Source organism: Malurus melanocephalus, unplaced genomic scaffold (genome assembly GCF_030028575.1).
Source record: "Malurus melanocephalus ecotype Western Australia unplaced genomic scaffold, MMel_1.1 scaffold_227, whole genome shotgun sequence".
NCBI classification, from domain to species: Eukaryota; Metazoa; Chordata; class Aves; order Passeriformes; family Maluridae; genus Malurus; species Malurus melanocephalus.
The window spans coordinates 787,289-814,479 of NW_026623459.1; the positions used below are offsets into that span (position 1 = coordinate 787,289).

Consider the following 27,191-nt stretch of genomic DNA (forward strand, 5'->3'; position numbering starts at 1 on the left):
GGACACTTCAGGAATATTTTCAGTAAAAGAATACAYAAATGTATCATTATGGTTATCACACAGGTTGACAAGTTTTACTTGCACTGTTCATTGTCGTATTTTGCTAAATTGTTTTTTTGGAAATATGTTAATCCTATAATAACTGTCAGTTCTCTAATGTTGCTCCTACACTGAGACCAGCAAAAGTGTTATTCTTACTTTACCTCTCTCTGATATTAGGTTTCTTTAGCCTGCTCCAACTCTGAATCTGAATTTACCACTGCTCTAAAAAAGAGGTCTCAAAATATTGTATTTGAACCCCAGTGTGTCACTGAATTGTAACATAAGACAGTGCAATCCTACAATGTCCATCAAGAAGCAAAGCATTTTAGYGGTTTGAAAACAGAATCTTGAGACTGTACCTCCGTCATTAGGCAGACTCTCCAAAATCCCGTGCAAGAAACATTTAGTGCTTTCTTGACAAGAAGAAGTGTTATCTTATTTTTCATAAAAATATGCATCCAAAAAATCACTCTTTTTGATGCTGTTGTTGTCTTCAAGCATGTAATGCCACAACACATGAGTATCTTATGAAGTGAAAATTAACACAATGAGCAGGCATGTGTGGGAATGCTATCTGTGAAAAGGTCTGAGTGATCTACAGCCTGATTTTGGAGTCCCAGATCCTGAAACACCTGTCAGTACTTCAGCTGATTTCAAACATTTGGGCATTCCAAAAAAATGGCTGAGAAACAGCAAGCTGTGTTTGATGCAYCACTTTTCTACTGGCTGTGCCTTCACCAAGAACTCCTGCAACATCCCATTTCTGTGTGCTTTCCTTCGCTCCAAAATTATTGTGCGGGACAGAAAAAAAATACCTGGATTGTGGCATCATCATATTCTGGTATTGTACTGTTAGTCTTATGAGTTTGTTTTGTATGCCATCTCCACCTCTTTCCARTCACGTACAAACTTGCTCTTACGGCTTAAAAGGATTATAATTTTAAAAAATGCATTAATCTYAGCTAGTCTCTGCTTCCATTGCACAGAGGGTCACACTGTTTTTTCCTCATCCCTGGAAAGAGTGTGCGTATGTGAGTCTGGAAGGTTAGATCAGCCTTTAACTTACGGCACACACAGAAAAGATCTGCAATTACTCATATTCTCTGTGATCTTAAAACGTGCAGCCATTAGAATTTGTGGTGTTGGACAGAGCTTAAAAGAGGAAAATAAGTCAATTTGCTTTTTTATCTCTAGAAATAAAGAGGCTATATCTTTCCTATTGACCAGAATTGAGGTAACTGATCAATTCAGCTGGCGCATAAGTTTTTCATACCACTGCAGTGTGTTCATTTCCTTGTCATTAATCAGTCACAAGACTGGCTGATCCCTCTGCCCTCAAAGTAGCTTGCACAGCTACAGAAATTACGGTCTCTTTCCACTGTTCTACTACAAAAAATGGCTGTGACACTTTCTTTTGCACTGAGCTAGAGCCTTCTCAAAGGAAACCCATGCATCTTGTTTTGGAAATTAAGAGAGGGCTCATTTCAAAGTGCTTCGATTGGCAATCCCATAGCCAAGGGCTGGCTCTCTGCCCTCTGCTTCAGCCAGTTCCACCACGGTCTGTTTCAGACTCTGGATGAGATGGGGGTCCTGGTGACAAATGTGGACATTGTACCCATGTTAGCCCATATCCCAGGAGCTRAATCAAGGTCTGGACTAAGTTAAATGAGGTTATGTAAGTATAYGAAGTATAATATTGCAGCTCAGTTAGAACTCATTTACCAGTATTTTTCTACTTCTTTAACATCATTTCCAGGTTTCAGCTGAAAACAAACTCAGAAGCGTATGAAATAAGCATCATTCTTGTAGTAGTTTTACTCCAGAGGAAAGAATATTTTTGTAAMTCCCTCAAGCAAGCTAAACCTTACAAGAGTCCCAGGTAAAAATTTGGCACAAAAACTATTGTTCTGTATTGAAATAATGCTGCCAAAATTTATTCCTCTTCCAAGTACAGCCATTGAGAAGCTCATCATTTCTTCCATTACTTCATTCAAAGAATCATTTCTTAYTGAAAACAAAACTGCAAGTAATAGATACAGATTTCTCCAACAGACACACCACAGGACATGGCTGAACCCATCAGCCAAGCTGGGATAYCTTGTATTTAAAATGTATTTAAGAATGAGCAAAAAATACTGTACAGGCAATGAGGAATGAGGAAAAAAGTCTGAGGAACAGACCTGTGAACACAAAGGTCAAAAAAGGAGATGGAGGAAGAGATGAAGCAGACCACGCTGGAGCACTTAATTCCTTGAATCCCAGKAGGAATACTCCAGAGCAGATACCCACACTGCTGGCCATGGAGGATCCCATGCTGGATCAGGTGTTCATTTCTTGAAGACTTTGTGAGTTACCTCACTCTGGGGCAGGAGAAGAGTGTGAGAAGAAAGAAGCAGCAGAGGAGCAGCTCTGGACAGACTGTAACCCCTTATTCTCCATCCTCCTGYGCTTCTTGTGGAAGGGGTAAGGTAGAGGATTTGGAAAGAAAGAGTGATGTTGTACCTTGGAAAATGGGGGAGGTAGAAGGAAGATGGTTTTGCCTTTGTTTCTCATCCACTGTATTATTACATGGCTATAAATCAAATTAATTTTCCATACACCAAGTAGTTTTCCTTGTGAGGGTAATTTTTAAATGACCTACCTGTCTYTATCTCAATCCAACAGCTTTTTCATCTYATTTTCTCTCCTCAGTCCTTTTGAGAATGAGGAGTGAGAAAGCAGATGCAGAGGGGTCTTGCAACCAGAAAAGGTCAACCCGCCAGACACAAAAGGAGAAATTCTGATTTCAAGAAAGTTGAATACACAGCAYACACATACAAAGAGTTCACATGCACAAATTTTATCTAAAGGGTCAATAGTCAGATGAAGAAAGAAAAGAAAAAATAAACCCACTTTTGTTTTTGAGAAAATTAGTGTCCAGGGGGAATTCAGGAAATATTTCAATAGACTACTGAAAAAAAATCAAACTGTTAGTAGCAAATTCAAGTTTAAAATAAAATGTGATGGAGCCTCTCAAACAGAAATAAAACTTTTAAAATCAAACTTGGATAATATACAGAGTTTATTTTGAAACGAAAAGGTACATTTCARTATCCATCAATCCATTTGGTTTCAGAACCAATAACTTTTTATTTGTACATAGAATTAAATAGTCAAAAAAGAAAACCTCCAAATAATTCCTCTTTCTACCATTTCTACCACAATCATTTTAATCTATTCCTTTGTACTTACTTATCAGTAAGTCAATCCTCATCAGTAGCACAGAAAGGTAGCAGAAGGAATTAAAGCATTACATGTCCACGAACAGACATCCTCAAAAGGCGCTAAGTAACACAGTATGGCACCAGTCTGGTTTGAAGTTCACTCATGACAGTTTAGTTAATTTTATCCAAATATTCTTATTTTGATATGAATATTATTTTTTGCATCAGATGGAAAAACAGCTTAAGAAATATGCATATTTTACTTGAATAGGAGAGCTGAAGACTCTACCATTTCTTTTCAATGCTTATTAGCAACATCAATGTTTAGAAAAATTGTTTTTCTTCACTTCAATTGCCAAACTTCAGTTTATAGGCATTTTCCTACCATTATTTGTCATTCATATTTGGTAAAGAAACCAGATCAAGCACTCTAAATTTCCCACAATGCTTTTTTCTGAATTCCAAGTATATAAAATATTTCTTCCTCCAAGGTGATGTGTTTTTTTGCTTTAGAAGTTCACCTTTAAACTATTGCAGGACAATCACTACAGACACATGTAAAGTCACTGCAATGCCCCAAGCTGGGCAGAAGTGTTGATCTGCTGGAAGGCAAGAAGGTTCAGCAGAGGGAAGTGGACAGGCTGGATGATGGGCCAAGGCCAGTGGTACAAGGTTCCRCACAGCCAAGACACAGGTCCTGCCCCTGGGTCACAGCAACCCCAGGCTCAAATGCAACAGGCTGGGGAAGAGCAGCTAGAAAGCTGCTTGGTGGAAAAGGACATGGAGCTTCTGGCTGACAGAGACTGAACATGGCCCAGGGTGTGCCCAGATGGCCAAGAGGGCCAATGGCATCCTGCCTGGCCTGTATCAGCAACAGTATGGCCAGGACTGCAGAAGAGATCATCCCCCTGTCCCTGGTGAGGCTGTGCTTCAAATCCTGTGCTCAGTTTCATGGCCTTAATTACACAGAGGACATTGAGATGCTGGGATGAGTCCAGAGGTGGGGAAGGAAGCTGGTGAAGGGTCTGGAGCACAAGTTTCATTAGGAGTGGCTGAGAACTGGGATTTTTTTTTAGCCTGGAGGAAAGGAGGCTCAGGGGAAACCTTATTGTGCTCTAGAACTACTGAAAATAAATTGTAGTAAGGGGGGAAGAAAATAAGTTTCTTTTTTCAGGCAGCTAGCGATAGAACAAGGGAAAATGGCCTCAAGTTGCACCAGGGGAGGTTCGGGTTGGATATTAGGAAATGTTTCCTCACTGAAATAGTGGTTAAGCATTGGAACTGACTGATCAGGGAAGTGGTGGAGTCACCATGCCTGGAAATGGTCAAAAACCAATTAGACATGGAACTTCATGATAAAATATAGAGGATATGGTACTATTCTGGTGCAGGTTGGACTTGATGGTCTTGGGGATCCTTTATATTTAATGATTCTGCGATTCTATGATTAACTTGTCTGGATTTTTTCAGTTCTCAATACTCTTTATGATACAATTATTTTTTCAAACTATCTGTCCGAAGTTTAACACTTTTTCAGGCTTTTGTGYTCTACAGTGCTTAATATTTATTAATATATTTCATAGACTCATAGGATAGTTTGGGTTGGAAGGGACCTTAAATATCACCTAGTTCCAATTCCATATTTGTATATTTGCAGATATAAATAGCTTTTGACTCTCTTAGAGGACCCCTGTCTGGCCCTCTGTGTGCTTTGCAAATATTGCTCTTCTTCCTTGGCAAAGGACTGAGAAGCATGCCCCCATCCTGATGGCATATAGGGAATTTTTCTGCTTTTTGCAAATAGGAGCACCCTTAAAGGAGCACTCCTCTGGAATCAGTCTTTCAAGGATCATTATGAAWTTTTCACTAATCCCTATTTGGTAATGGCCCTATTTTACTGCAAGGGTTTCTCTTTTCCTAATGTGTTCTGGCTCCTCCTTATCTGCGTCCTCTAAATCATACCACTTCTTTTGATATCCTTTGTTTTGCTCTATCATTTCTGTCACGTTAAACCTCTTCTTCTTTGTGTATCTTTTTAATAGACAGCTCCACTCACAAACTAAAGTTTTTGCAATTTTGCAAAGTTGTGTCTTTCTTCGCAAGCAGCCTGGGTTTTATAGCTATTTAATAGATGGTTTCAACTGCCTCAAGAAATCAGAAGACTATTCAATTCACTTTCCCCACCCCTCCTCCTTTATCTCCTTTTTTTCATGTTTTTGGTTTGTTTGGGTGGTTCTCAGTSTTGGTCTGTTTTGGTTTTGTTGCTGTTCTCACTGTTGTTCTTTTGGGTGTTTTTGAAACATAGCATTCGAATGTGTCAGAGAAGATGTTAGATAATTTCCTTTCCACTTGAGAGGATTGAAATCCTAAATTATTCATGAAAGTGTTCAAGTCAGAAAAAAAAAAGGTTTTGCAAGGTGATTGTGAAAGTCACTGTCAGATCACAATTAAATTTCTTTTCTTTTTTTGTGCAGGGTTAGTCAGTTGTTGTCTAGAAGAAAACCGCGTATCAAGACAGCATAAACCTCACTAGAAGACAAATATCTTCTAAGTGTATTAGGTAACAAAACACACAGCAAATGAGAACAGAAGTTGCAATTCATGCTAGGCATGCTAACAGCAATAAATAAGGTTGGCTCTGAGCACATCATCTGCAAAAAAGTTATTATTTGAAAAATTCTGGACTTTGTGCAGTTTACTAATTCGCTGACAACAAATGATATAGTGACTAAAGGCACTTGTTTATTATTTTAGAAGATGCTTGGGTTTTCTGCCCTATCTTTTTGACCTAGACACCAACTCCCACATAGAAGGCGAGTTCCTCATCTGCAGTTTTTAACAGCAAAACAATGGAAAAGCACCAAGTAACACCAACGTGAGTCCTTCTTCTGCCACTCTTGATCCTTGAAAATGGCAAACCAGGTTATAATTCAGCAGTACATTCCTGTCCTTTAGTGGCAGCAGTTCCTATTGTCACCCTAAAGTGTTTGCCCTGCAGCCTTGTTCATCAGGTCACCTCCACTGTGCTCTCAGAACAGCTGCTCAGCTGCAACAGGCAGCACTGCTATTAGGGACACCTGCTTTAGTTTAGAGCTGATTCACATTCACTTGTGAGCAGCCTTGCCATGCAGATGTACATCTCTTCAGCTTTTTTATTTTGATCACTTTCAATAAAGCCATAGTTTAGAGAACGTTTTCATAAAGCAGGCAAATGCTAAGTGGGCAAAGACTTTCACTSAGGTTCAGAACGTACAATCAAAATGGAAGCAGAAYWATACTGATCATGCAAATTGTGCAAAGGGACGCCAATGATCAGGTAATTTGATAAAATTTCCTCCAGCTGAAGTTATTTTTTGCCTATCAGTGTAATCAAGATAATTGAAATAGCTGAAGAGAAAGAACTCAATACAGAAGGTAAAAACAGTAAATGGATATAACATTAAAAAACTGCAAGTAAACGCTCAACTTCGTGAACATTGTTCTCCAATTATTTCTGCATGTAGAGTTCAGCATTTCCGCTGGCCTGCTGTGGAGGTAATGTACTGTTTATATTGGATCAGGCAGCTCAGCTCTACCCTCAGGTAAATAACCCATATATGGAGTTATGTAGATTTCAGGGGAATTTTAATCTTTTCCCTAAGTTTCAAATTTCTTAACTAAATCAGTTAAAGCTGTCTTCACTGGAGAAATTTGCACTTTTCCAAATTCTTCTTCAGAGAGGAAGCTTCAGCACAAAAATGCAATCTAATGCTACATTTTTAGCAATGCAAAACCTCTGGCTTTTAGCAGCAGTCATTAATATTTCCTTTTCTCCTATAATGCTAAGGTGATGACATCACTGAAAATCACATCCTGTATTTATTTCATGACCAAGCCAGACCTTCTGTTTAATCAAAGACCAGTTGTGGAAATTGGATGATTCTACATACTTCAGTAACAACAAAGCAGAGTAGTACTAGGAGCCAAGGCAAACAGGTGAGTATTTTTCTTTGCAAGGTTCCTGACTTGCAAGAAAACTTTCACTGTAGAGGAAGTGATTTTGATTCCTTCATTCAAACTAGAAAACCAACTTAAAGAATCTGAGATCCACTAAAACTCTTAACATAGTCAAGTGACTTCCATGAAGAGAAAAAGTACGGATTATCACTACATCTTTGTGAAAACAAGTTCTGTTAGAAGGCTACAAAATTTGGTTCTTCCAAAAATGTGGACTGAGCTTGCAACAGTCTAAGTAGACCATAACATGAAGTGCTGTTATCCTATTTGAACATGGGGAAACAAGGATACAGGAAGGTTAAAGTCTAACTACTCTAGCTTTCAGTCTCCATGGGCTTTCATTTTGAAAATGATTATTGGGAATCATCATTCTGTAGACTGGGCTTGTGCTAAGAGTATTCGCAAGCCCTTGGTAACATACATGTTACATCATTTTAACTGCAAATTAACTGTTGCTTTCAGAACAGAGCCTTGAAATTTTAGTGGCTTCAAGGGCTACTTTTGCTCATGAAACATTAAAAATTTTTGAGTTCGAGTGAACTTTATAATCTCCAGTATCTGCCTTGAGCTAATGATGATTTRAATTGACCCATGCCCCTCAGGAAGTACCTGGATTATTTTTTTTTAAAGCAGATTTTTAATTCAGCCAAAATCTTTTGCAGATATCATCAGTACACCTGAATACAAGAACAAGAGCAGAGTATTTAAGTATGGAGTCATTAGACAGGCTGGATGGAGACATAACAGATTAAGCTCTTCCTTACAGACTGCTTTTAATACTTCTGTCTTTAATCTCCTAGAGATTCTGTGGCACAGCACCTGGGACGGACTGCAGTGCTGCGTATATGAGCAGCCCACTGCCCGGTACAGAGCACACAGCACAGTTTGGTCCTGGGGCAGGCTCCCTCACTGCTCGCCCACCCTGGAGATTTGACAGAAGCACAGAGCCCCTGAGGTGTAACAATCTGGGAACACACACAGACAGACACACACACACACACACACACAGACACACACACAGACACACCCACACACACACACACTCCCTTCGGACTGGTTCCGAGAAAATCCTTTCTTTTCAAAGCACCCGAGCTTTTTTATATTCTCAATTTAGGCGGGCTAAACGTGGATTGGCTGTCTGATGCACAGGGCCACCGCCCACAAACTTTYCYATCCAATCACATCTCTGATCAGGCAGCATCACGTGCCCTGCTGACCAATCACAGCCCCACACGCGGMGCAATTGCCTGTCAATCATACAAGGCCTCTTTGGTCTCATCACCTGCGCCTTGAGCCTTTTCCGGGATGCGAGATTTAACTGAGGGGAAAAAGCTTATTCTGTAAGGCTTTTCTTTATCTCCCACACTGAGGTACTGCCGGGCCCAGGGAACAGGGACTGAACTCATCCTTGGAGCTGCTTCCAGGTGCTAATAATTTGAAACATTTCCTTTCTTTACMAATCCTCCCTTCATTTTTATAGATTGTTCCCAATCCATCTTTTACTGTTAACTGCTAAGAAACATCATTCAGAATCATAATTTTGCCTTATACGGTGATCAGCCTGCAGGATTTTTTCCTTTGAGTACTTCTGGACAGGACCTCCGTACCCACTGCTTCAATCCTACCTAACAAAGCCCTTCAGAAAGGTTTTGTGTACCAGCATAACTCGACCATCTTTGCAAAACCTTTCTCCCTTTCATAACAACCCAGGAACAAACACATCAAAGTGAAATTGATTCTGCTTACAATACTACAAACACCTGACTGCACCCCACACCTACAGCTATCATAGACATAGCTTTTCTTCATTAATTTTAGCAGTCACYATTAAAAACTGGATTTAAGAGAGAACATATACATTCATCTGGAAATGTAATTCTGAGGTGACTGGACCCAGGAGATCCCACCTTCTTTGAGACATCAGGTCTGCCAAACTTAAGTGAGGCTGGACAGGGGCTTTGACAATGTGATGTCCTGGCACAGCTCTCTTTGCAGAAGTGATGCCAGTGAAGGTGAAGAGGGTAGGCATGTCTGTCATCTCTGCAGCTGCTCCTCTGCCTCTGCTGCTCCCTGGGATGGGAAAAGATCCTACCAGAGCTCCTGCTCACCCACTCGCTGCCACCTCCCTCCTTGGGGCAGAGTGATCCATCTCTACCACCTTTCATCCTAAAGAGATACAAAGAGGACACATGGCATGAGGGAYGCTCCCATTGGCATCTGGCTGAGATTGTGGGGAATGGTAAGTAAGGAGCATAAGCAATTGAAGAATTAGGGTAAAGACAGGAAAGGGAAGGGGGATCACTGAGCATACTGTAGAAGAGCCTTGGAGCCCATGGAAAGATGAGGACAGRGCTGGCACCAGGAGTTGTTTATGAAGCCAGCTGTGAGCCTGGATATGTCAACTGTCTGTCTTTCCAGTCTCTAGAACCCTGGGAACAGAGAGTTTTGAGGTTTCACAGTGACATGCTGTGCCCAGCCAAATTTCACCCTTGAGCACAGGACAAAACTCCTCTTTTTCCTGTCTTACCCTAATATCATCCTCCTGGGACCTTCTGTGCAACAATCAAAATGCAAAGGGAATTGTAAATGYGTAATATAGCAGTGGTTTCTGTTCCCCACCCTGTTCTTTGCATGAAATGTCACAGGCCTGAATAGAAGAGTTATAAATCTAAAAACTACGATGAAGGGGTCTTGCATATCTGCTTAAAAATATAATAGTGTGACAGGAAAACTAGCTACTTGAAGGCCATCAATATAGCACTCATTTGATCTTCCCCATTCCACTCCTTTACACAAGTGTTCCAAAGATTCCCACAATKTCTTAGGACCAAAGATTGAAAGCCACTATCCTAAAGGAAGCAGGTACTGTTGGAGCTTCCTACCAGCCCAGGCTTGCCAGGATCCCATGGCACTTGCTGCTGTCTGCTCCCGAGCACAGTGATCCTGGTGGCTGTAAAGGCACAGCCACCCCAGTGTGATACTAGCACAGCCCACCCAGAAGGCACTGAGTGGTGAAGCCTAACAGGCGAAATTCTGATTGCAATTRTTTTTGATGATCTGCTTTACCTCACTTTCACATCCTTCGAAGTGCCTTAACTCATCCATAATCCACATATTAATATTTTCCAGCTTGTGCAAGCTCTGAGTTTTAGAGGCATCATGTTATAGTTAATTAATTTTCTTATTACTGAATATGTTTTATGAGTATTGTGGTGTGTGTCCTCCTCTCCTGTTCAAAATCAAAACAAACTAGCATACATTAGACATTTCAGGTATTACATGCAAAGTGAATTCCTACATCACATTCTTTCAAAAGGAGGGACTGAGTGTAGGAGGAGACCGAGCCACCTAAAAAGAAGAAAAAGCAACAAAAGGAAAAAAAAAATACCACCACCAAAACCCCCAACCTTATCTTTGTATTCTTGTCTCTGTGAAACAGAAAATACACTCCTCATGGTTTTAATAGATGCAAGTTTTCTGGTCTGTGAAATCCACTGTAAGTAACTGCATTCAATGTACTTCAGCAGAASAATACACTAAGGATAGTATTTCAGTCTCAAATAGTTTGGGAGAGAGGTGTTTTATAGTCGATATAATGTCTGAGAATTGTTTAAGTAGTAAGGTCCCCACTTACCCTTGAGTGACCTCATTCCGTGGTGTAGCATTTCAGTGCTCTAACTTGGGGCACCATTTCTTTCTTGAAACATCAGCATTTATCTGATCAGAGAGTTTCTGAAAATTGAATAGACAGCTGCTTATAATTGATATGGTTCCAGCTTCACAGCACTGCAGAGCTTGACTTGTTACTTATGTAGAGGTGGATCTCCTATCCCTGCTCCACTCCTGTGGTGTATCAAACTTTCTTTCCTGTCTGCCCACAGCATTATTGTGCTGATTTTGGCAGCTGCAGTGCATCTAGATATAGTCAGTGGAGACCATTTTTTAAGTAGTGAGCACCATCTTAGCAGCAGAAGCAATTATTTTCGGCTTTAAACACCCACCCCCTTTCACCCTAAGGAACCCACCTCAGGGAAGAAAATTTAAAAGTATACGTGTTAAAACCTGGAAGAAAAATACATGTTCACCATAATTAAGGTGCTTTGCCAGCAATATAGGCAGTTTTTAATAATACTTGTTGCAAATCAGTTGATGGATTTCTTTTGACTCCAGTGGCATCAGTCAACTTGCCAAAGGAGCAGGCCCCCCATCTCTCATTCTCTTCTTTTTAAAGCAGCAGGTTCTGTTTAGATACCACATGACAGCATGYGCCGAGGCCTACTGCAAGAGAATGTTTATGTGAAAGACTGATGGTGTTCTCATAGTTCCCATATGGTTGGGGGTTTTTTTTAGATTTCATATTTTACAAGCAATGCCCTGTAACTTGGTTCACTCCATTCTTTGTCTGGAGAACATACTGAATGACAGAGTAAGAAAAGTGGACCAAGGCGCACTTTTCATGTGAATTAGTTCATGGTGAATGCCATAAAAGGTCAATGGAGTTCAAGACACATCTGAATCTTTGCTCAGCTTTGGACAGATCTTTACAGCTCCCAGCAGCTCAGTCTGCAACATTTGTGGCTAATGGCCTTGGTGATAGTGTCTGATCTCATGTCAAGGACCTTAAATAAAGCTTAATTAGTGGACACTTTGAAGATGCATTTGGCAAGCAGTAGTAGGATACCTCTTCTAATGAGGATCTTGGTTAGGTCTTCCTTACAGCTGTCAGAGTCTGCCAATGCCAACAGTTTGCTTTAGACTGGACACTATTGTTAAGTCTTAGTGGACATAGTTCTACCATTTTTGAGAGTGACTTATAAAACCTACTTATGAAACAATCGTGTAATTATCTTACTAGAATTACTTTAGGCTGCTGCTCTTTTGAGTGGAGATATGACAAAGCATATGAGAATCACCTAGATAGCAGCCATGAACTTTTCTTCCCTCCAGCAAATTGCAGACAAACTTTGGTTCACTCCCRAACATTCAATAACCTTCTTGTGTTCATAAACACTCCTGGTTGTGACTCAGATACTGGCACTTAAACAATCCCAAGGGTCCTCCAGCACTCAGTGCCTTCATCCCTAAAGAAACAGATGCCCATCCCTAAAGAAACAGGGCCCAGGCTCACAAGCAAGACACTGAGATTATGTTTGCTCTAACCTTTACCCAAGAAATCAGAAGCTGATTGAGCAGCAATTATAATGTGCAAATTAAGATCACTAASCAAAACAGAAATTAAAATGAGACTCAAAAAGAAACCCAGATATAGCAAAGATTWAAAAACTTAATGTAATGACTTAAGCAACAAAATCTATGAGGTGGCACTGCACAGTTCTACTTTGTTTTTTGTGCATATGTTTGGGTCTGGTGTCAAGATTTATGTTACTTTTCAATTATAATTTTTAAGTTCATGGGAAAATATACAAAAATAACATTTCTTCTCCAAAATCTTACAAATGGGAAAGCAGAAGGCCTGAACCAGGAGTGTTCCCCTTTTTGTACTCACCACAAAGTTGCAAGTCATGGTCTTTACATTCTTTCYTTCCTGTTACTTTAGCTTGGTGTTCTTGGGCACTGTATTGATTATCTTGAGCATGGCATTGCAGTCACGGCTGTGRCACTGGCAGTGACAGATGCCATTCTCTTTCCTGAACTGTTTGCATCAGTGCCATCATAGAGCTGGCATGCACACAGTGGGGGATCAAAGTCACAGGCAGCTGCTGCCATCTTCATCAGTGGCTTCCTTTGCAGGGGGCTGAAGAGTGGCTGYAGAAGTAGGGCACTTTCTCATCAGAAAAGGGAGGCTTTACTGAACTTAATTGTCTCTGGGTTAAGCCGGAAAGTGTTTTGTTTTGGAGCTTTAGACATAGAAGCTGAGGTCCTTAATATAGTCTTTAAATTGTGGCCAAATGACATCACTCAATTAAASCTCAGCAGGTAAAATTGTTTGAATTTCCTAAATTTTCATGCCTAACAATTAGTTTTGGAAGGGCATGCACACAACAAAGGACCTCTCACAGGAAAATTAGTACATTTAATAAACAAATGGTGTTTGTGTAAACAAACCAGTAGGTAAAAATAACAAACCTTTTTACRTTTTTCACAGTACTTGTTGTAACAAACTGCAGAATATTTTTATCCTAGTAGATGGAGAGCTGTTTAGCTTCAYCATGGGACAAAATTTGATGATTTATGTATAACCCAGTTGAAATCTTTACACTGTTATCCCACCAGTCTTTTGACTAATATCATGTTACTTCTTGTTGTTGGTTTATGGAATCCTAATGGTTTAAGAAGAAAACATCTATTTCCTGGAATATGAACTGGATGAAACACCCATATATATATCTAATTCACACAAAAAATTCTTCTTCTTCTGTAGCATTGAAAGATCTTGACCCAAGATAAAGGTTTCTATTTTCAAGAAGATTTTTGGGAAGATTGGATCTTACTCTCTTTATTCGAAGAAAATGTAATCATGAAGACAGTTAAGAAACTGAAGATTGACTGTCTGTCAAAAATCAATAACATTAAAAGAAAACAGAGGTCTCCTGCCCTTCCGCTATCATGTCGTATCTTGCATCATGGGAGAGGCAGTTCAGATCACAAACATAATGACTAGGGTTGGTTAAACATGATGAGRAAAACTGAACGTAAAATTTAAATTGAGCTGATTACCTGATTGTATCTTCTTTTGTTCTTGTTCTCTTTATTTTTTAGGGTAAGAAAAGCCCAGATGTGTGCAAACACATATGTTAGATCTAAACGAGGTATGCACAGAACTCCATAGGTTGGACCATGCCATCAGACTACACGGTTTAAGGTTTGTTACTAAGATACTATGACGCTTAGAGACAGAACACATAAGACAAGGATCTGTAGCATAGCTCATTTTTATTGTTTAAACAGTTTTTGCATAGGAAATATATCCGCTTCCAGTAATTGACTGCAKTATGAGCAGCTGCTAGCAGTATAGGCTGGATATAACAGTAACAATCACATTAAGTCAAGCTTGATTTACACCAGTTTAAAACTTGTGGCAGTTGAGTTCATTTGTAACCTAAAAAAAAAAAAGTACCAAAAAGAACATTATTATCCTCCAACCAGGCACAATAAAAACCTTTGTTAACACTTAGGCTAAAATCAGGTCTGATGCCAGAGGGCCCTAATTCCAAAATTAAGTAGCTGTACTGTAATGCATCCAACTAGTGAAGGTTCATTACACAAAGACTCTGCACGCACCTTCTTTTTAATTAAAATGTAACCTTCAGGATTTATAGCCTACAGTATGGGGAAAAATGCCAAAAGTTTTAAAATGGATCAACCCTGGTATGTAGCTAGCAAGCAATAACTGACTACTTGTCACCTACAGTTGTACTAATGTATCTAAAGAAACACACAGCCCTACAAAAGTTTTTCTCAGAGAAATATCATTGAGATGGGGTGCCTCTTCCCAGATTACTAAAAGTTCTATATGATATAAGCACAAATTAACAGCTTGATGAAGACATAATCTAATGCAGCTCTTGAGAAGCCTATGCCTGGGATTGAGGAACCCCTCACATTCTACAATGTTGTAGAGATTATTTTTGAAGAAAATGTTATCTGAAACATATTTACAACTGAACTCAACAGAGACTGTGAAATTGAACAGGCACTGCTCATTTGTTTGAGTTTTTTGGTAAACATTTTGCTGGTTTTTATTTCTTTCTCATTTTGCATCAACTTCTATCAGTCCATGCAACTTCAATGCCCTCRATGAAGAATGCATAATAAGCCATACTTCTTAAAAAACTTCTTTCTGCATATAGAGATACATTTGCCACATCAGTCCCTGTAGCACAGTTTTCAAAACCATTCTGTCAAAAATACAGTAATACAAAGACTGGCTTTAGTGTCACTAGCTCACACTGCTCTCCATTTATGTAGGCCACCGTTTGTTTTACTGTTATGATACCATGCAATAAAAGCATCAAAGGCTTATTCTAGGATATCATGATGCTAGTGGCACTGAAGCCCTTTTCACAAATTCAACATACATCTGAATTGCAACACACAGATATTTCTAAAGAGTACTAACTAGTGAACCCTTTTATCATAAAAAAACCAAACAACTACTTACAACCATTGAAGAAAAAATTGCAACAAAAAAAATGTAAAAATTGACCGTCTCCAACTTGTCCCCTTTACTATTGACAACGTGACCAACAGAGCTGTGGCATGGAAACAGTACAAAGAGTTGTCATGGCAATAAGTTTGGCTGATGCAAAGGTCATTGTGCAGGGTTAAAGGGCAAAATCAGTGGTCCATGTTATCCTCCAACTGCAGTGCTCCACCACACCCACACAATTTTGAGGAATTAATAAAACTGGGGAACTAGCAGAAAGTGCAAATAAGAAGGAGGCAGTTTTCAGCTCCTTCAGCATGGAGTAGAACATTCAGCTTTGAGCCTTTCCTGTTTAACTTGATTAGCTGGCATGTGATTTTACTCTCTTTTTTTTTTTCTCAAGTTTTCTTTAGAAACCAAATTAAAAAATCCAGGAGCATACAGCTGGTTAATGTCAACAAAAGACCTTGACAGGATCATGTAAACCATAGAGGATGTCATGCTTGGGGTCTTACTGCCAGCAACATTAGAGAGTTTTTTCTTTAATAGTGAAAACTGTACACTGAATATGGGATAACTTTCTGCAGCCTTCATAATCTCACACAGTATATATAATTTAGGTTTAGGTACAGAACACACTCCGGTGTCACAGATGTCYTTGTGCAATCTCTTTCATTAAGTCCTTATGAAGCTACAATTTGCAAATCCAAAATTCTGCTCCCTGAGGACACAGCTGTGTGAGACTTAAGTACTGTTTTAGCTCTCTGCCTATCCTGAATTGCTCTGTGAACCTAATCTTAAATATCATCATGTAACAATCACAAAAACTTTTGCTAAAGGCCATATATACTAATAAAAAAGACAGTGGTGCTTCCAACATTTTGAAATGCTCTGAAAACCAACTTTTCTGATACTAAATACAACAAAATAACCTTCATAAAATATAACTTTTCTCCATTTACATTTTTAAAGGATTAGTAACCTATGCTTTTCAAGCACAGGAATCTGCGAAATAATTCCTAACATGGACAGATTTTTTTTTTAATACATAAATTAAGAAACTGGAGAGTTTTAACCCAAGTCCAGTTTCTAAACAAAGAATATTCTTGTTTAAAAATGGAAACACATTTCCATTATAATTGTTAAAAAGTTAGCTTTACAAACAAGGGTATTTAATTAAAAAAAAAATCTTAACAAAACTATACAGTGTAAAAATTGCGGTCTACAAGGTAGGCGGCTTATTCAGAAGATCATCCTTTCTTCTTGCTACTTGCAGCTTCACAAACTCATTCACATATTTTCAAATGGAGCTGCCCACCTGAACATCACCCCACAACTATATTGCTATAATTAATATTTTTGCCATGTCTTTATGTACAGTCTCCTTCACTGCCTTTTTTTTCCTTAGTCAAGCCTCAAGCGTTCATGTCACTCCAGGGGAAACACACTTCAGTGGCACAGCCATGAGGCCAGGGCTGCAAAGCAACTTAATAAAGGCAGAACAGTGCACATAGAACGGGGTGGCTCAATTTAGTCAGAACACACTTCCTGGTGAAGGAGGAGGCCAGAGACTGGATTTGAGTTCTCAACCTTATCTTAATCTTTTGACTGCTGAGCTTAAAAAAAAAAAATTGCCAACAAAGCCAACCTAAAACCAAACATACCATATACGAAAAGTTCATTATCATCCAAGCAGGCTTTTCTGTTAGAGAGACAGGTAACAAAAACCCACAGTTGCTGAATGATCCAATTTAAGGAAGGAGTATAGGTGGACAGAGATTTWAAAAAAAAAAAAAAAAAAAGTTTGTTAAGGGCACCTGTCTTCCTACAAGGGCCGATCATCATTTTGGGTATTTCACATTGAAGCCTTAACTTGTTCCAGTTTTGTCCCAATGTGCTATTAAAAGCTTTCAGAGAACACCTTGTTRATGGTACTTATCAAGGACATGACTTCAGCACACCTCTACTCCCAAACTGCTCTGTATCAKTGACATGTGTAAAGGACAATATATACTTTGTTTTACCAGGCCTATAATAAACAGTGGCTGAGGTGCACAGTGGCTGGGTCTAACACACTTCATCGTGTGCTCAGCAAACAAATTTACTTACTCTGGGGCTCCCAAAAAACCCCCCATATTTCTTTTTGCATGTGTATCTTACCTTTCTTTTTTTTCAGTTCAGGTAAATCTCAAATATTTGCTTCCCTACAACTCCCATCTCTTAGCCGTTCAAGCCCTGCCTGTACACTGTCTCCTCCAGGAGACATGGAGATATGATACCACAACAGCTCTTAAGTGCGGCTGGAGCCAGAAGGGACTGACAGTGCTGTGCCCCAACCAGCTTTCACTGGGGTGGCTGTTGCTGAAGCTGCACCTCTGGGGCTGCTCTAGGGTAGGAAAACCTCCAGAATGCAGAGACCTCAAAAGGATGAATCTTCCCATCCACATGGCCATACTCTCCTCTGCTTTCACCCTAATAGGATAACAGACTTGAAGAAAAATGTGCCCTGTGTTGAGCCATACATTACAAAGATCCCTTGTGCATCCCTTGTAAGAGGTTGGCCCACTACTGGTCTGCAAAATGGGATTTTACTGGAAATAYGTTTTATTTCCATCATAGGCTATTTCCTTGTGTAAAGAAACTCCTTCCCCACTATACACCAGGGCTCTCTATCTGATCTGCTGTGTGAGAAGACTGCAAACCTCTGACATAGCCCAAGCAGGTTGATAATTGTAATTCAAATGCCAAATTAAAAAACTTGGTGGGAGGAGAGAGGAGGGGAATTAAAAAAAGTTATGTAAAGGAAAAAAGTAAAGCAGGCTAAGCAGGGGCAAATTCTCTGCTTGAGCAACTCCAGAGTCAACTGAGTCAGGGGAATTATGCCAGCAAAGATTTTGGCCCTGTACTTGTATTTCCTAGACAAAGCAAGTGTCTCTGTCTTTCTGAGCTAAAAACATTTTCTAACATGAACACTTTAGGATGCATTATCTTTGCCAGAATGGAAAAGGCTTCATCTCACTGTGGGTCTTGACCTCTTTCTCTGTCTGTCTTTCTCAAGAAAAAAAACCTTGAAGTAAAACAATTTCCTCAAGTCAAGTCTGCCTCCAACAGAATTCATTATTTATGTTTTAAATCCAGAAATGATTTCAGCTTGCACCCCAGGTGGGAAGTTAAAAAGAGGGAACCGATTTGRAAGTTTGTCACAGTAGGCAGAACAGTTGCTTTGCAGCCCTTGCCTGGCTAAGGGTGCACTGCTTCACAGCTACACTGTAAAGTGTTAAAAATCCTCCCCACCCACCCCAGAATATATATATATGTATGTATAAAAAAAAATCCCCTGTCCACCTCTCAGTACAGAAAAGGACCTCATCACACTGCAAAAATAGCAGTACCCACTTTGGTCAATTAAAACAAACAAAAAAAGCATACTTTTTTTTTTTTTTTTTTTTAAATCTGTGTACTTACCTATAATAACCAATACAGCTAAAAGCACTACCTACATAGGCAAAACTTGGTATTGCATAATTCGTATAAATTTGTATCCCCTCCCCCCAATATTAATTGGAAGATGAAAAACATGAAAGGTTATTAGAAAAAACACCAAAATACTGAAAATATTGCTGGTCGATTACAATTCTTAAGCGGCAACTATACACAGCCATGATATGCTTTATAAATGTGAGATAAAGGTATAACTGTCTAAAAAATCCATGATGTCACACATTTTTCGCATCTGGAGTACAAAATATTTTGTCATAAAAATGGTAAAGATTTAAAATTATAATAAATGCAGCAAAACAAGTGTAGTGATGTCAATTTTTTTGTAGTTTTTTTTCTTTTTTTGTTTTTTTCGCTTTTTTAGATTTCAAGGCAAGGCACGTAATGTGGACATTATATCTTCGTGCAAATTAGGATTACTGGAAAGAGTATTTTAAATTTTTAAAGAGACATAGAGGCAAAATGTCTGCCCATGCACGTTATATTTCTGTCAATATGTGAAAATTGTTGAACAAGGCTAACTTCTGAAAGCACCATGCAAGTTTACAGCACCCTGTAATTAGACTTACATTAAGAGTGCATTATTTAAATACAACATATCCCCATCCTGGTATTACCAGTTTGTAAACGGTAAGCTTTGCCCTTGTGACATGGATTTGCCTATGTCTTTGTCTCTATGATGTAGATTTTACAGAAACATGTAAACCCTATGGGTTCTTGATGCAACAAGTAACTTTAAATAAATAAATCCTACCCCTCTGCGGAGGCAGCAGCTAAACCAACATAAGTGCTGTGTTTCCATTGATTTCTTTTTCTCAAGGACGTGATTTGTCTTGACTTAATGCCTTTTAATGCCCTCAAAAACTGAGGGGAAAATAAGTTTGTTCAAAGTAATTTTATTTCTATTTTTAATCCCCTCAATTTAGAGTCCAAGGGCTGAAGGACTTATAGCGATGACCTCTTAGATATGATTTTTAAATTGCACTTGCCTCTGTAAGTGTTTCTTTAGTGGGGAAAATGTCACTTTTTTTCCTTTTCTTTTTTTTTTTTACTGTTGCATGAGAAGATAACACTTTTACCTGCGTAGAGGCATTTCTTCCATAGAGCCTGTGTGTTCATACTGATTGAAAACTTCAAACTGCATAACACACTAAAAAAAGGCTGAATTAAGGGCCAAAGTTTAATAAATCCATACTGATAGCTAAAGGCTACAGAGCTTATTTTCAAAACATTTARAAATCAGACTGTTGAGAAAATGGCTGGCTCACAGCCCTTGTCCTCCTGCAGCTYTGCTGCTGCTGCCTAGCCTTTGTTTTGTGAGATAACCAGGAATAGTGATCTCATGCGTAAACAACAAGAATACTAAACCAATAGAACTAGCTTATCATGCAAATATTAAGGCATCTAGAAAGTCAGTTAAAATATATTGTCAGAGACAGAACATCTATTTCCCAGCGGACTTCATATAACAAAGGCTACTTAGCAGGAGCTGCATTCTACCCATCAGTGAAATATCATCGACCCTTTGTATATCATTTCAGTTTCAACCATAAGGGAATTAGTGATTGTAAGAGCTGCAATTGCTGGTCTATTTTTTTCTTCTTTCTTCAGTTTCTTTTCTCATACTGTCTTCTTTTTTTTTTTTTTTTTTTTTTTTTTTTTTTTTTTTTTTTTTTTTTTTTTTTTTTTTTTTTTTTTTTTTTTTTTTTTTTTTTTTTTTATATTTTGCTTTTAATTTTGTTTCCCTCAGTTGCTTGTTTCTGCTTGAAGGAAANCACCTTTCCTTGTTTTTAAATCACTTTTTAGGTCCAGACACAGAGCCAGACAACGGCAGAGATGGAATCAATAGTGCACAGAACCAACAGAAATTACCCAGCCTTAATAAACTTCAYGCATGGCTTCCGATTGCCGCCGTCCATCACCCCCCGAACAAACAGAGATGCTGCGCTGAGAGGACACGCTGGAGCTGCCTGAAATAAGGTGGTTATTAAAAGGGTTACAGATGACGCAGTTTTTATCTTTTTCAGGTGGTTTTGTTCCTTCCTGTGGTTTTATTGTGTTCCTGCTGCATGTGGTTCGTAGGGAGAAATTTTTCTCTGAGAAGTCCGCGAGAAGTTGTGGTGTTCCTCATCAGTGTTTCGTCTTCAGTTTGGATGCCCAGCCCTGCTTTTGGGTGATTGTGACAGTTTTGGAGGGGTTCATGTTAATATTCACCCCAAAATTTCAATGTTTTTATCGTGTTCCTGATAGCTGTGGTTTGTAGAGAGAAATTTTTCTCCAAAAAGTCCACGAAAAGTCACAGTTTTCTTAATCCCTGTTTCTTATTCTGCTTGGATGCACAGCCCATGCAACCACCCCTGTTTTTCGGATATTTATGACAATTTTGGAGGGGTTCATGTTCATATCCACCCCAAAACGTGAGTGTCCATCTCATTTTCAGCAGCTGCAGCATCCGTGACAGCCGCAGAATGAGGCTCCTCTTCCCGGGGGACACGTGGGAGAGATCAACGCACCAAAGCAATTAAAAAATAATAATCACAGACCAGTGGAAAAGGAAAAAAGCATAAAAAGTGGGACTAATTTCGTGACAAGAAACGAGGCTGTAAAACCAGGAGCAATTAGAGCACAAAGGCAATTAAACCGTTTCAAAAGGCTCGGTGAAATTTATTTACTTCTTCCTGTTTTTATTTCTGGAAGGCTTTTGGGGAATGGGGACTTTTTTTTTCTTTTTTTTTTTTTTTTTTTTTTTTTTTTTTTTTTTTTTTTTTTTTTTTTTTTTTTTTTTTTTTTTTTTTTTCTTTTATTTTTTTATATTTTGCTTTTAATTTTGTTTCCCTCAGTTGCTTGTTTCTGCTTGAAGGAAAGGCTCTCCAATTATGTTCAAACCATAATTTGGGACATTTGTCGGCAGGATCGGTGTCCTATTTGATACTTGGAAAGGAACCAAGCTAGCCCAGGTACCAGGACTGTAGAAAAGGGGAAAGAGACAAGGAGAGAGAGAAAGAGAGAGAAAAAACAAAACATAAATTAAACATGTATACAATGAATATGAATCAAGGTTCAGCCAATATTAATTAATAATACTCCTACTGAGGACAAAAATAGAAACTAAATTTGTGAATGTTACTTGAAATTCTACTTCCCAGTTTTCWTTGTGAAAGTATGCGTTATTTAAAAGAAAAATAATTGTGTTGAACTCAATAGCAAGTTGTACTACTCCTGAGTTATACTAAGTGGCATGTTTGTTCATGAAAACCCCCCAGAACATCAAATGCAAATATGTAGAGCAAACACAGCTAAAGCAGACAAGTTACACTATATAGCATGACGGATGAAATTCAAGAGCTAGTGATATATACCACAGGTCACAGGTATTCTTTTTTAAGAGAACAGTACAAAGAYTCAGTAACAGCAGTCCTGTGAGATTCCCTATCCTCTTACAGGAGTTTATCATGTCACCATCCCAAGATGAGCCTCTGAGATGCACAGATCCCCATAAGATTGGAGAACTTTTAATGTTCAAAAAACCTGTTTTCTTTAAAACATTTTCCCTAAGAGTGTCAGGGTCTACAGAACACCAGCTAACACAGGGCCCAATCACCAAAACACTTGCAGCRAAGAGTAGCCTTGATTCCAGGGTACTTGCTATGTGGTTTTTTTTCAAAAAACCTCTGAGAAAGACAATTCACTGACTTAGAAACTTAAGCCATCACTTCAAAAGCAGCCTGACACTGAGGAGCTGAAGTCCCAATGGCATTCACTGGTTCACCAGGCACCAAGCAATCCTACTTGCAAGATGGATACCCAAAGACAGCTGTCCCAAAGACCCCCTGAGCAGCCCTCTTCTCAGATGTGGTTCTGCCAACCCAGAARTCCAGCCTAAACTATCCTAAGCTGTATGATTCTATGACTTTGAAGAAAATTTTGACACATTTACTCAGAAGAAAACAGCATCATTAAGTAAGCAAACATTGCCAAAGATCTAACACCAGTACAGTACGCAAACACATCTCTCCTCTTTATTTCATTGTATCGAACTTTTCTGCACATGGGATCTTTCCAAAAACGTAATTGCTTGTTTGGGAATACATTTTGGGATTAAACTAACAAGCTTCATGATAACACATCTGAAGACTAAACCCTTCCACATGTGTATTGTGGAGGAGAGATGCTAAAAGTTTTCTTCCCTCTCTATCTTTTGTCCATTTCTGCACTGCTCTCTCCCTGGACAAGCAGATGCACTTTTTGTGGCATCAGCTCTGWAGAGCAAAACAGGCCCTTTTAATCTATTTTACATGTTTAATCTATATACATTTCATTTGGCGGATTTTTGTGATCATTTCAGTTGCTGAAAAGTGTTCAACTTTGTGAAATCCAAGGTATATGTTTCTCAGGCCTTTCATATTAAAAATAATACGAACRTCTTCTGCCATTCACTCCTGTTTGAAACTACTTGCCCCTCTGACCCTTTAATTTACTRTTTTAACTCCTAGCAATTAATTTCAGGTGTTTTGTTTTACACACACAAAAAAAGTGGAAATAATTCCTGATCTGCTTGTCTCACTGATGGTCATATTCCCAAGGGAGAAGGAGTAATTTTATTTCATGAAGAAAATACAATAGATATTAATATCTTAATGGTTTTAACACCTGAAGTACAAACATTATTCAAAAAGTTTGTTGTTTTTTTATTCTTTAATGGGGTATATTCTTGAAGGACACCTAAAAATATGCAGAATGCAAACCTTTTCAGAAATTTTTAAAAAATGTTGTTTGCAAAATGTAAGTTAGCTAATATATTTGTTTTTTGTTGTTTTAGTTCTATTGACTATTGCAAAAAAAGTCTGCAATTGGAGAAAAAACCAAAAGCTTTTGAAAATAAATATCACAGTTCACGACAARTCTTGAAGCACTCACAAAGTCTTAAACCTAGATATGGATGTAAGATTTTTCCAAGACAATCTAATGAAAAGATAATGTTCCAAAAAGAAGATAAAAATTCAATACCAGAATTTCCTTTCATTTAAGAGGTTTAATTGTTTCAACTTTTTCTTCATCTTCCTTCACAATTTGTTTTAAAATGCATTTTTTGTTCCTTCCTCTCTGGATTGCAGTGATGTTAAGAAGTAAATTTTGAAATAACAGACACAAAGTAAATTGCTTCCGAGCACGGGATTTGTGAAAATAAGAASTAGTAATAAAAAAATAAGCAAATTTGCTTGCTTGGGATCTGTCTGARTATCTGTTTTATAGTGCACAATTCTTTGCTGTCCTGTTACACAGGACTTACAGYGTTTAGTGACTTCAAACAAAATACAGCACTAACTTAAAGAATATAAATTTTGTTTGAGGTCAACACACTATTTAAAAAAATTCTGTGGCAAATGCTAAACACASAGTCTCCAGGTTATCTTTCTGAACATTTACAGTGCACTTCAATGGTTGGACATATGCATTTGTGACTTTCTGCTTTGTCTTGACGCTGCCAACATTCTAGTGACTACAGAGGGTGAAGGATACAAGTTCAGTGCAGACTAAAAGCAAATTATTATTTGTAGCAGAARTTTTATCAGCTACTTCAAATAGCAGACAGAGATCTTGATTTCCATGGAAAGTGCTCAATAAAAATAAGTAGTCGGAAGTTCCTAATATAACTCTTGTTGCCACATAACCTTCCAATTTAATATAGGTGCTTATTTAAACCTTTCAAGCCTCCCACATTATATTACTACCATGACAAAAATGCAGACTACAAGAAATTCATCAGTATTAATAATCCTGAGGGACTACTAAATCTCCTATGTTGACACTGTGTATATCCCACAGGAGTTTCAAAGTCCCTTGCACTGTTCACACCAAACCTTCTGCCAGAGGTGGTGGTGCAGGCAGGCAGCGGTGGGACCAGGACAGCCACACACTGTCTGCCTACAGGGCTGGAACAGCCAGCACTTCCATGCCTCTGGAGATGCCTGAAGTCCTGGTCTAAACACACACACTGGGCAGAGTCTGGCTGCACTGGCAGCTGCGAAGAATGGCCTATTCCCTCTGCTGGTTTTTCCTAAGCTGTTCTCTTCAAGGCTTGATAAATTCTGGCTGTGGTTCAAAAAATAACCTTTTCATGCTACAGTTCAATGTATGTAACTCTATCTTGGGCCAATCCTTGTACCACCACCAGATGCTCACTGCAGACAGMGGAAGAAACCTGAATGAAAGCAACTGAGTAGAACAGCCCTAGTGACAGGACAGATCTSTGAGAACAGCTGTGACACAACAAATAACCAAAAACACAGCACAGGCTCTGCTAAACTGCATGTGTATGCCTGTCTATCCAACAGTCCCACATCCCCCTTCACAGTTCAGCCCTTGGTTTCACAAAACCAGAGGCAATGCTGTGTCTCTGTCTACTAAGTACCTCAACACAGGGAAGCCAAAACTCTTTCCACTGCCTAGGACACAGACAAGGTGTTTGTCCTTGCAGAAGTTAATAGGATGTCTCTCTGCCCAAATGGCTTGGCCTTCAGATAAGAAATCATTGTATTTATGAGTGAAATAAAGCAGGTGTACTCCACACTCCAGCTTACTACTCCTGAGGAAATCTTATCGGTGTGCTGACAGAGGTTATAATATAAATGCTTTTCCCTTTAAACATGAAGTGAGACCTAATAAAACTGCTCCAGGCTAAGTGTTGAAGAAAATTACATGAGGAGCACCATCTGACACTGTTGTGAGATTCGGACTTGTSTTTGTTGTAGGACCTCCTTCCTGAAGCAATACACCTTTAAGTGATTTCACTACACTGGTACCAGTTTCCTCTTCACCACATTTAGATTATCAGATRTGTTATACAGTTCCCTCTCTATCCACAGGAAGTATAATGTATTTATCTGTTCAAATGTAATAAAACAGCAGAGGAAAATTCTGCAATCATCCTACAGGGTTAACATTCTCCATTACAGTTTCCATTACAGTTTCCAGATGTTAATTCGATCAAGATTTCTGCCATGATTTCCTCTTAAAGATAATAATTGCTGTTTCAAGAACCTCTGATTAAAATATTACTGGAATGGACCACAAGTAGTGCTTACATTATACGTATATACAGTCCACTTTRKAGGTTATAATAGCATAAAGAGTATAATAATGTTAAACAATTAACTAAATGCAATAAAAATAAATCTAATCTGACCTGAGTAAATCTAGAGGTCTTTCAGATTCTTACTTTCCACTAGTTACTRCCTTCTTTCTTTTACAGTTTCAGAAATCTGTATGAGTATTTAACATCCAGAAAGTACATATAAAGCAGTATTTCTTTTTTGTGACTTTACTATCATGTACATGAACCCACTAGCTTACTGAAGATAGAATGGATCCTGCCAAGTCAGTCTTCGGACAGAAAAGGTAGAAATACTTTCGAGGTTGAGAGAAGTGACAACAGTAAGTCACCAAGCAAGGTACATCTATCTCTGTAGTRACTGCTCGCCCACACAAGTGCAGGGCCTTTTACCATTTAAAAYTGCTGGGATCATAAGAACTCTGGAAATGCAATTTTGCTAACCTCAGTGCCCTGGCTAAATTCCCACATGTGCATTTCTGCCAAAAGAATAACCACCCTTCCAACATCTGCTTAATGAGGTACTTCTKTTACCATTCTGAACTCACATCCATAGATAAATAGCTGCCAAATTTTACCTCCAAGATGAGCACTTGTTTCAAGAAATGTATTAAGTGTATATCACATTAATTTAGGATGACTTAGATATGTTGACATATACCACCCATCTAGCAGATAGAGGAGTTAAAAACCTACAGATTTATACCCAGGGGAAGGAAAAGGGAAATCTACTGTAAGAATACTATTTATTCTATTCCCTTCAGACTCCTTTTTGTGACAGTGTAACAGCAAAAGGTACATAAAGATGAGGAAGAAGCTGCAGACAGACCCCACTGCTAACAAAGAGCACCCTCAAGAGAGGAAGGGCCCAGAGGMATTGTGCGTGTCCATGCTGTGCTTTGGACCACGCATGTATGAGTGTTTGGTGCAGGAACAAGTCTAACAGAGGATTTCAAACACTTACTTGCACAGAAGAGTCTTTGACCAGGTCAAACCAAACCATGGACAACATGTGTTTGGTTACCAGAGTCCACTGGGTTGTCTATGAAAAATTTGCTCTTGACTTTACACACGTGCACTACCTTTTTCTTTTCCCAAATATTACTATTTCCATTGCAAACCATTAGAATTTTTACCCTAGCACTTTTCAAAAATATGAATTCAAATACATTTATCAAATTAGTATGACTAAATAATAATGCAGACAATCCTACCTGCACCAAACAAACCAAAC

General features: G+C 38.7%; 1 protein-coding gene across 7 annotated transcripts in view; it reads right to left on the reverse strand.

The window, feature by feature from the left end:
• Nucleotides 1-21,566: 21,566 nt before the first annotated feature.
• NFIB (nuclear factor I B) overlaps nt 21,567-27,191 on the reverse strand; it is a 164,493-nt gene continuing 158,868 nt past the window's right edge. For 5 of the 7 annotated variants that reach the window (XM_057374511.1, XM_057374512.1, XM_057374515.1 and 2 more), the window contains one exon: nt 21,567-21,812. In XM_057374511.1, the coding sequence (XP_057230494.1) occupies nt 21,683-21,812 (130 nt within the window). In that variant the 3' untranslated portion in view covers nt 21,567-21,682. The remainder of the gene's footprint in view (nt 21,813-27,191) is intronic. The other 2 variants (XM_057374514.1, XM_057374516.1) reach the window with 1 other exon arrangement.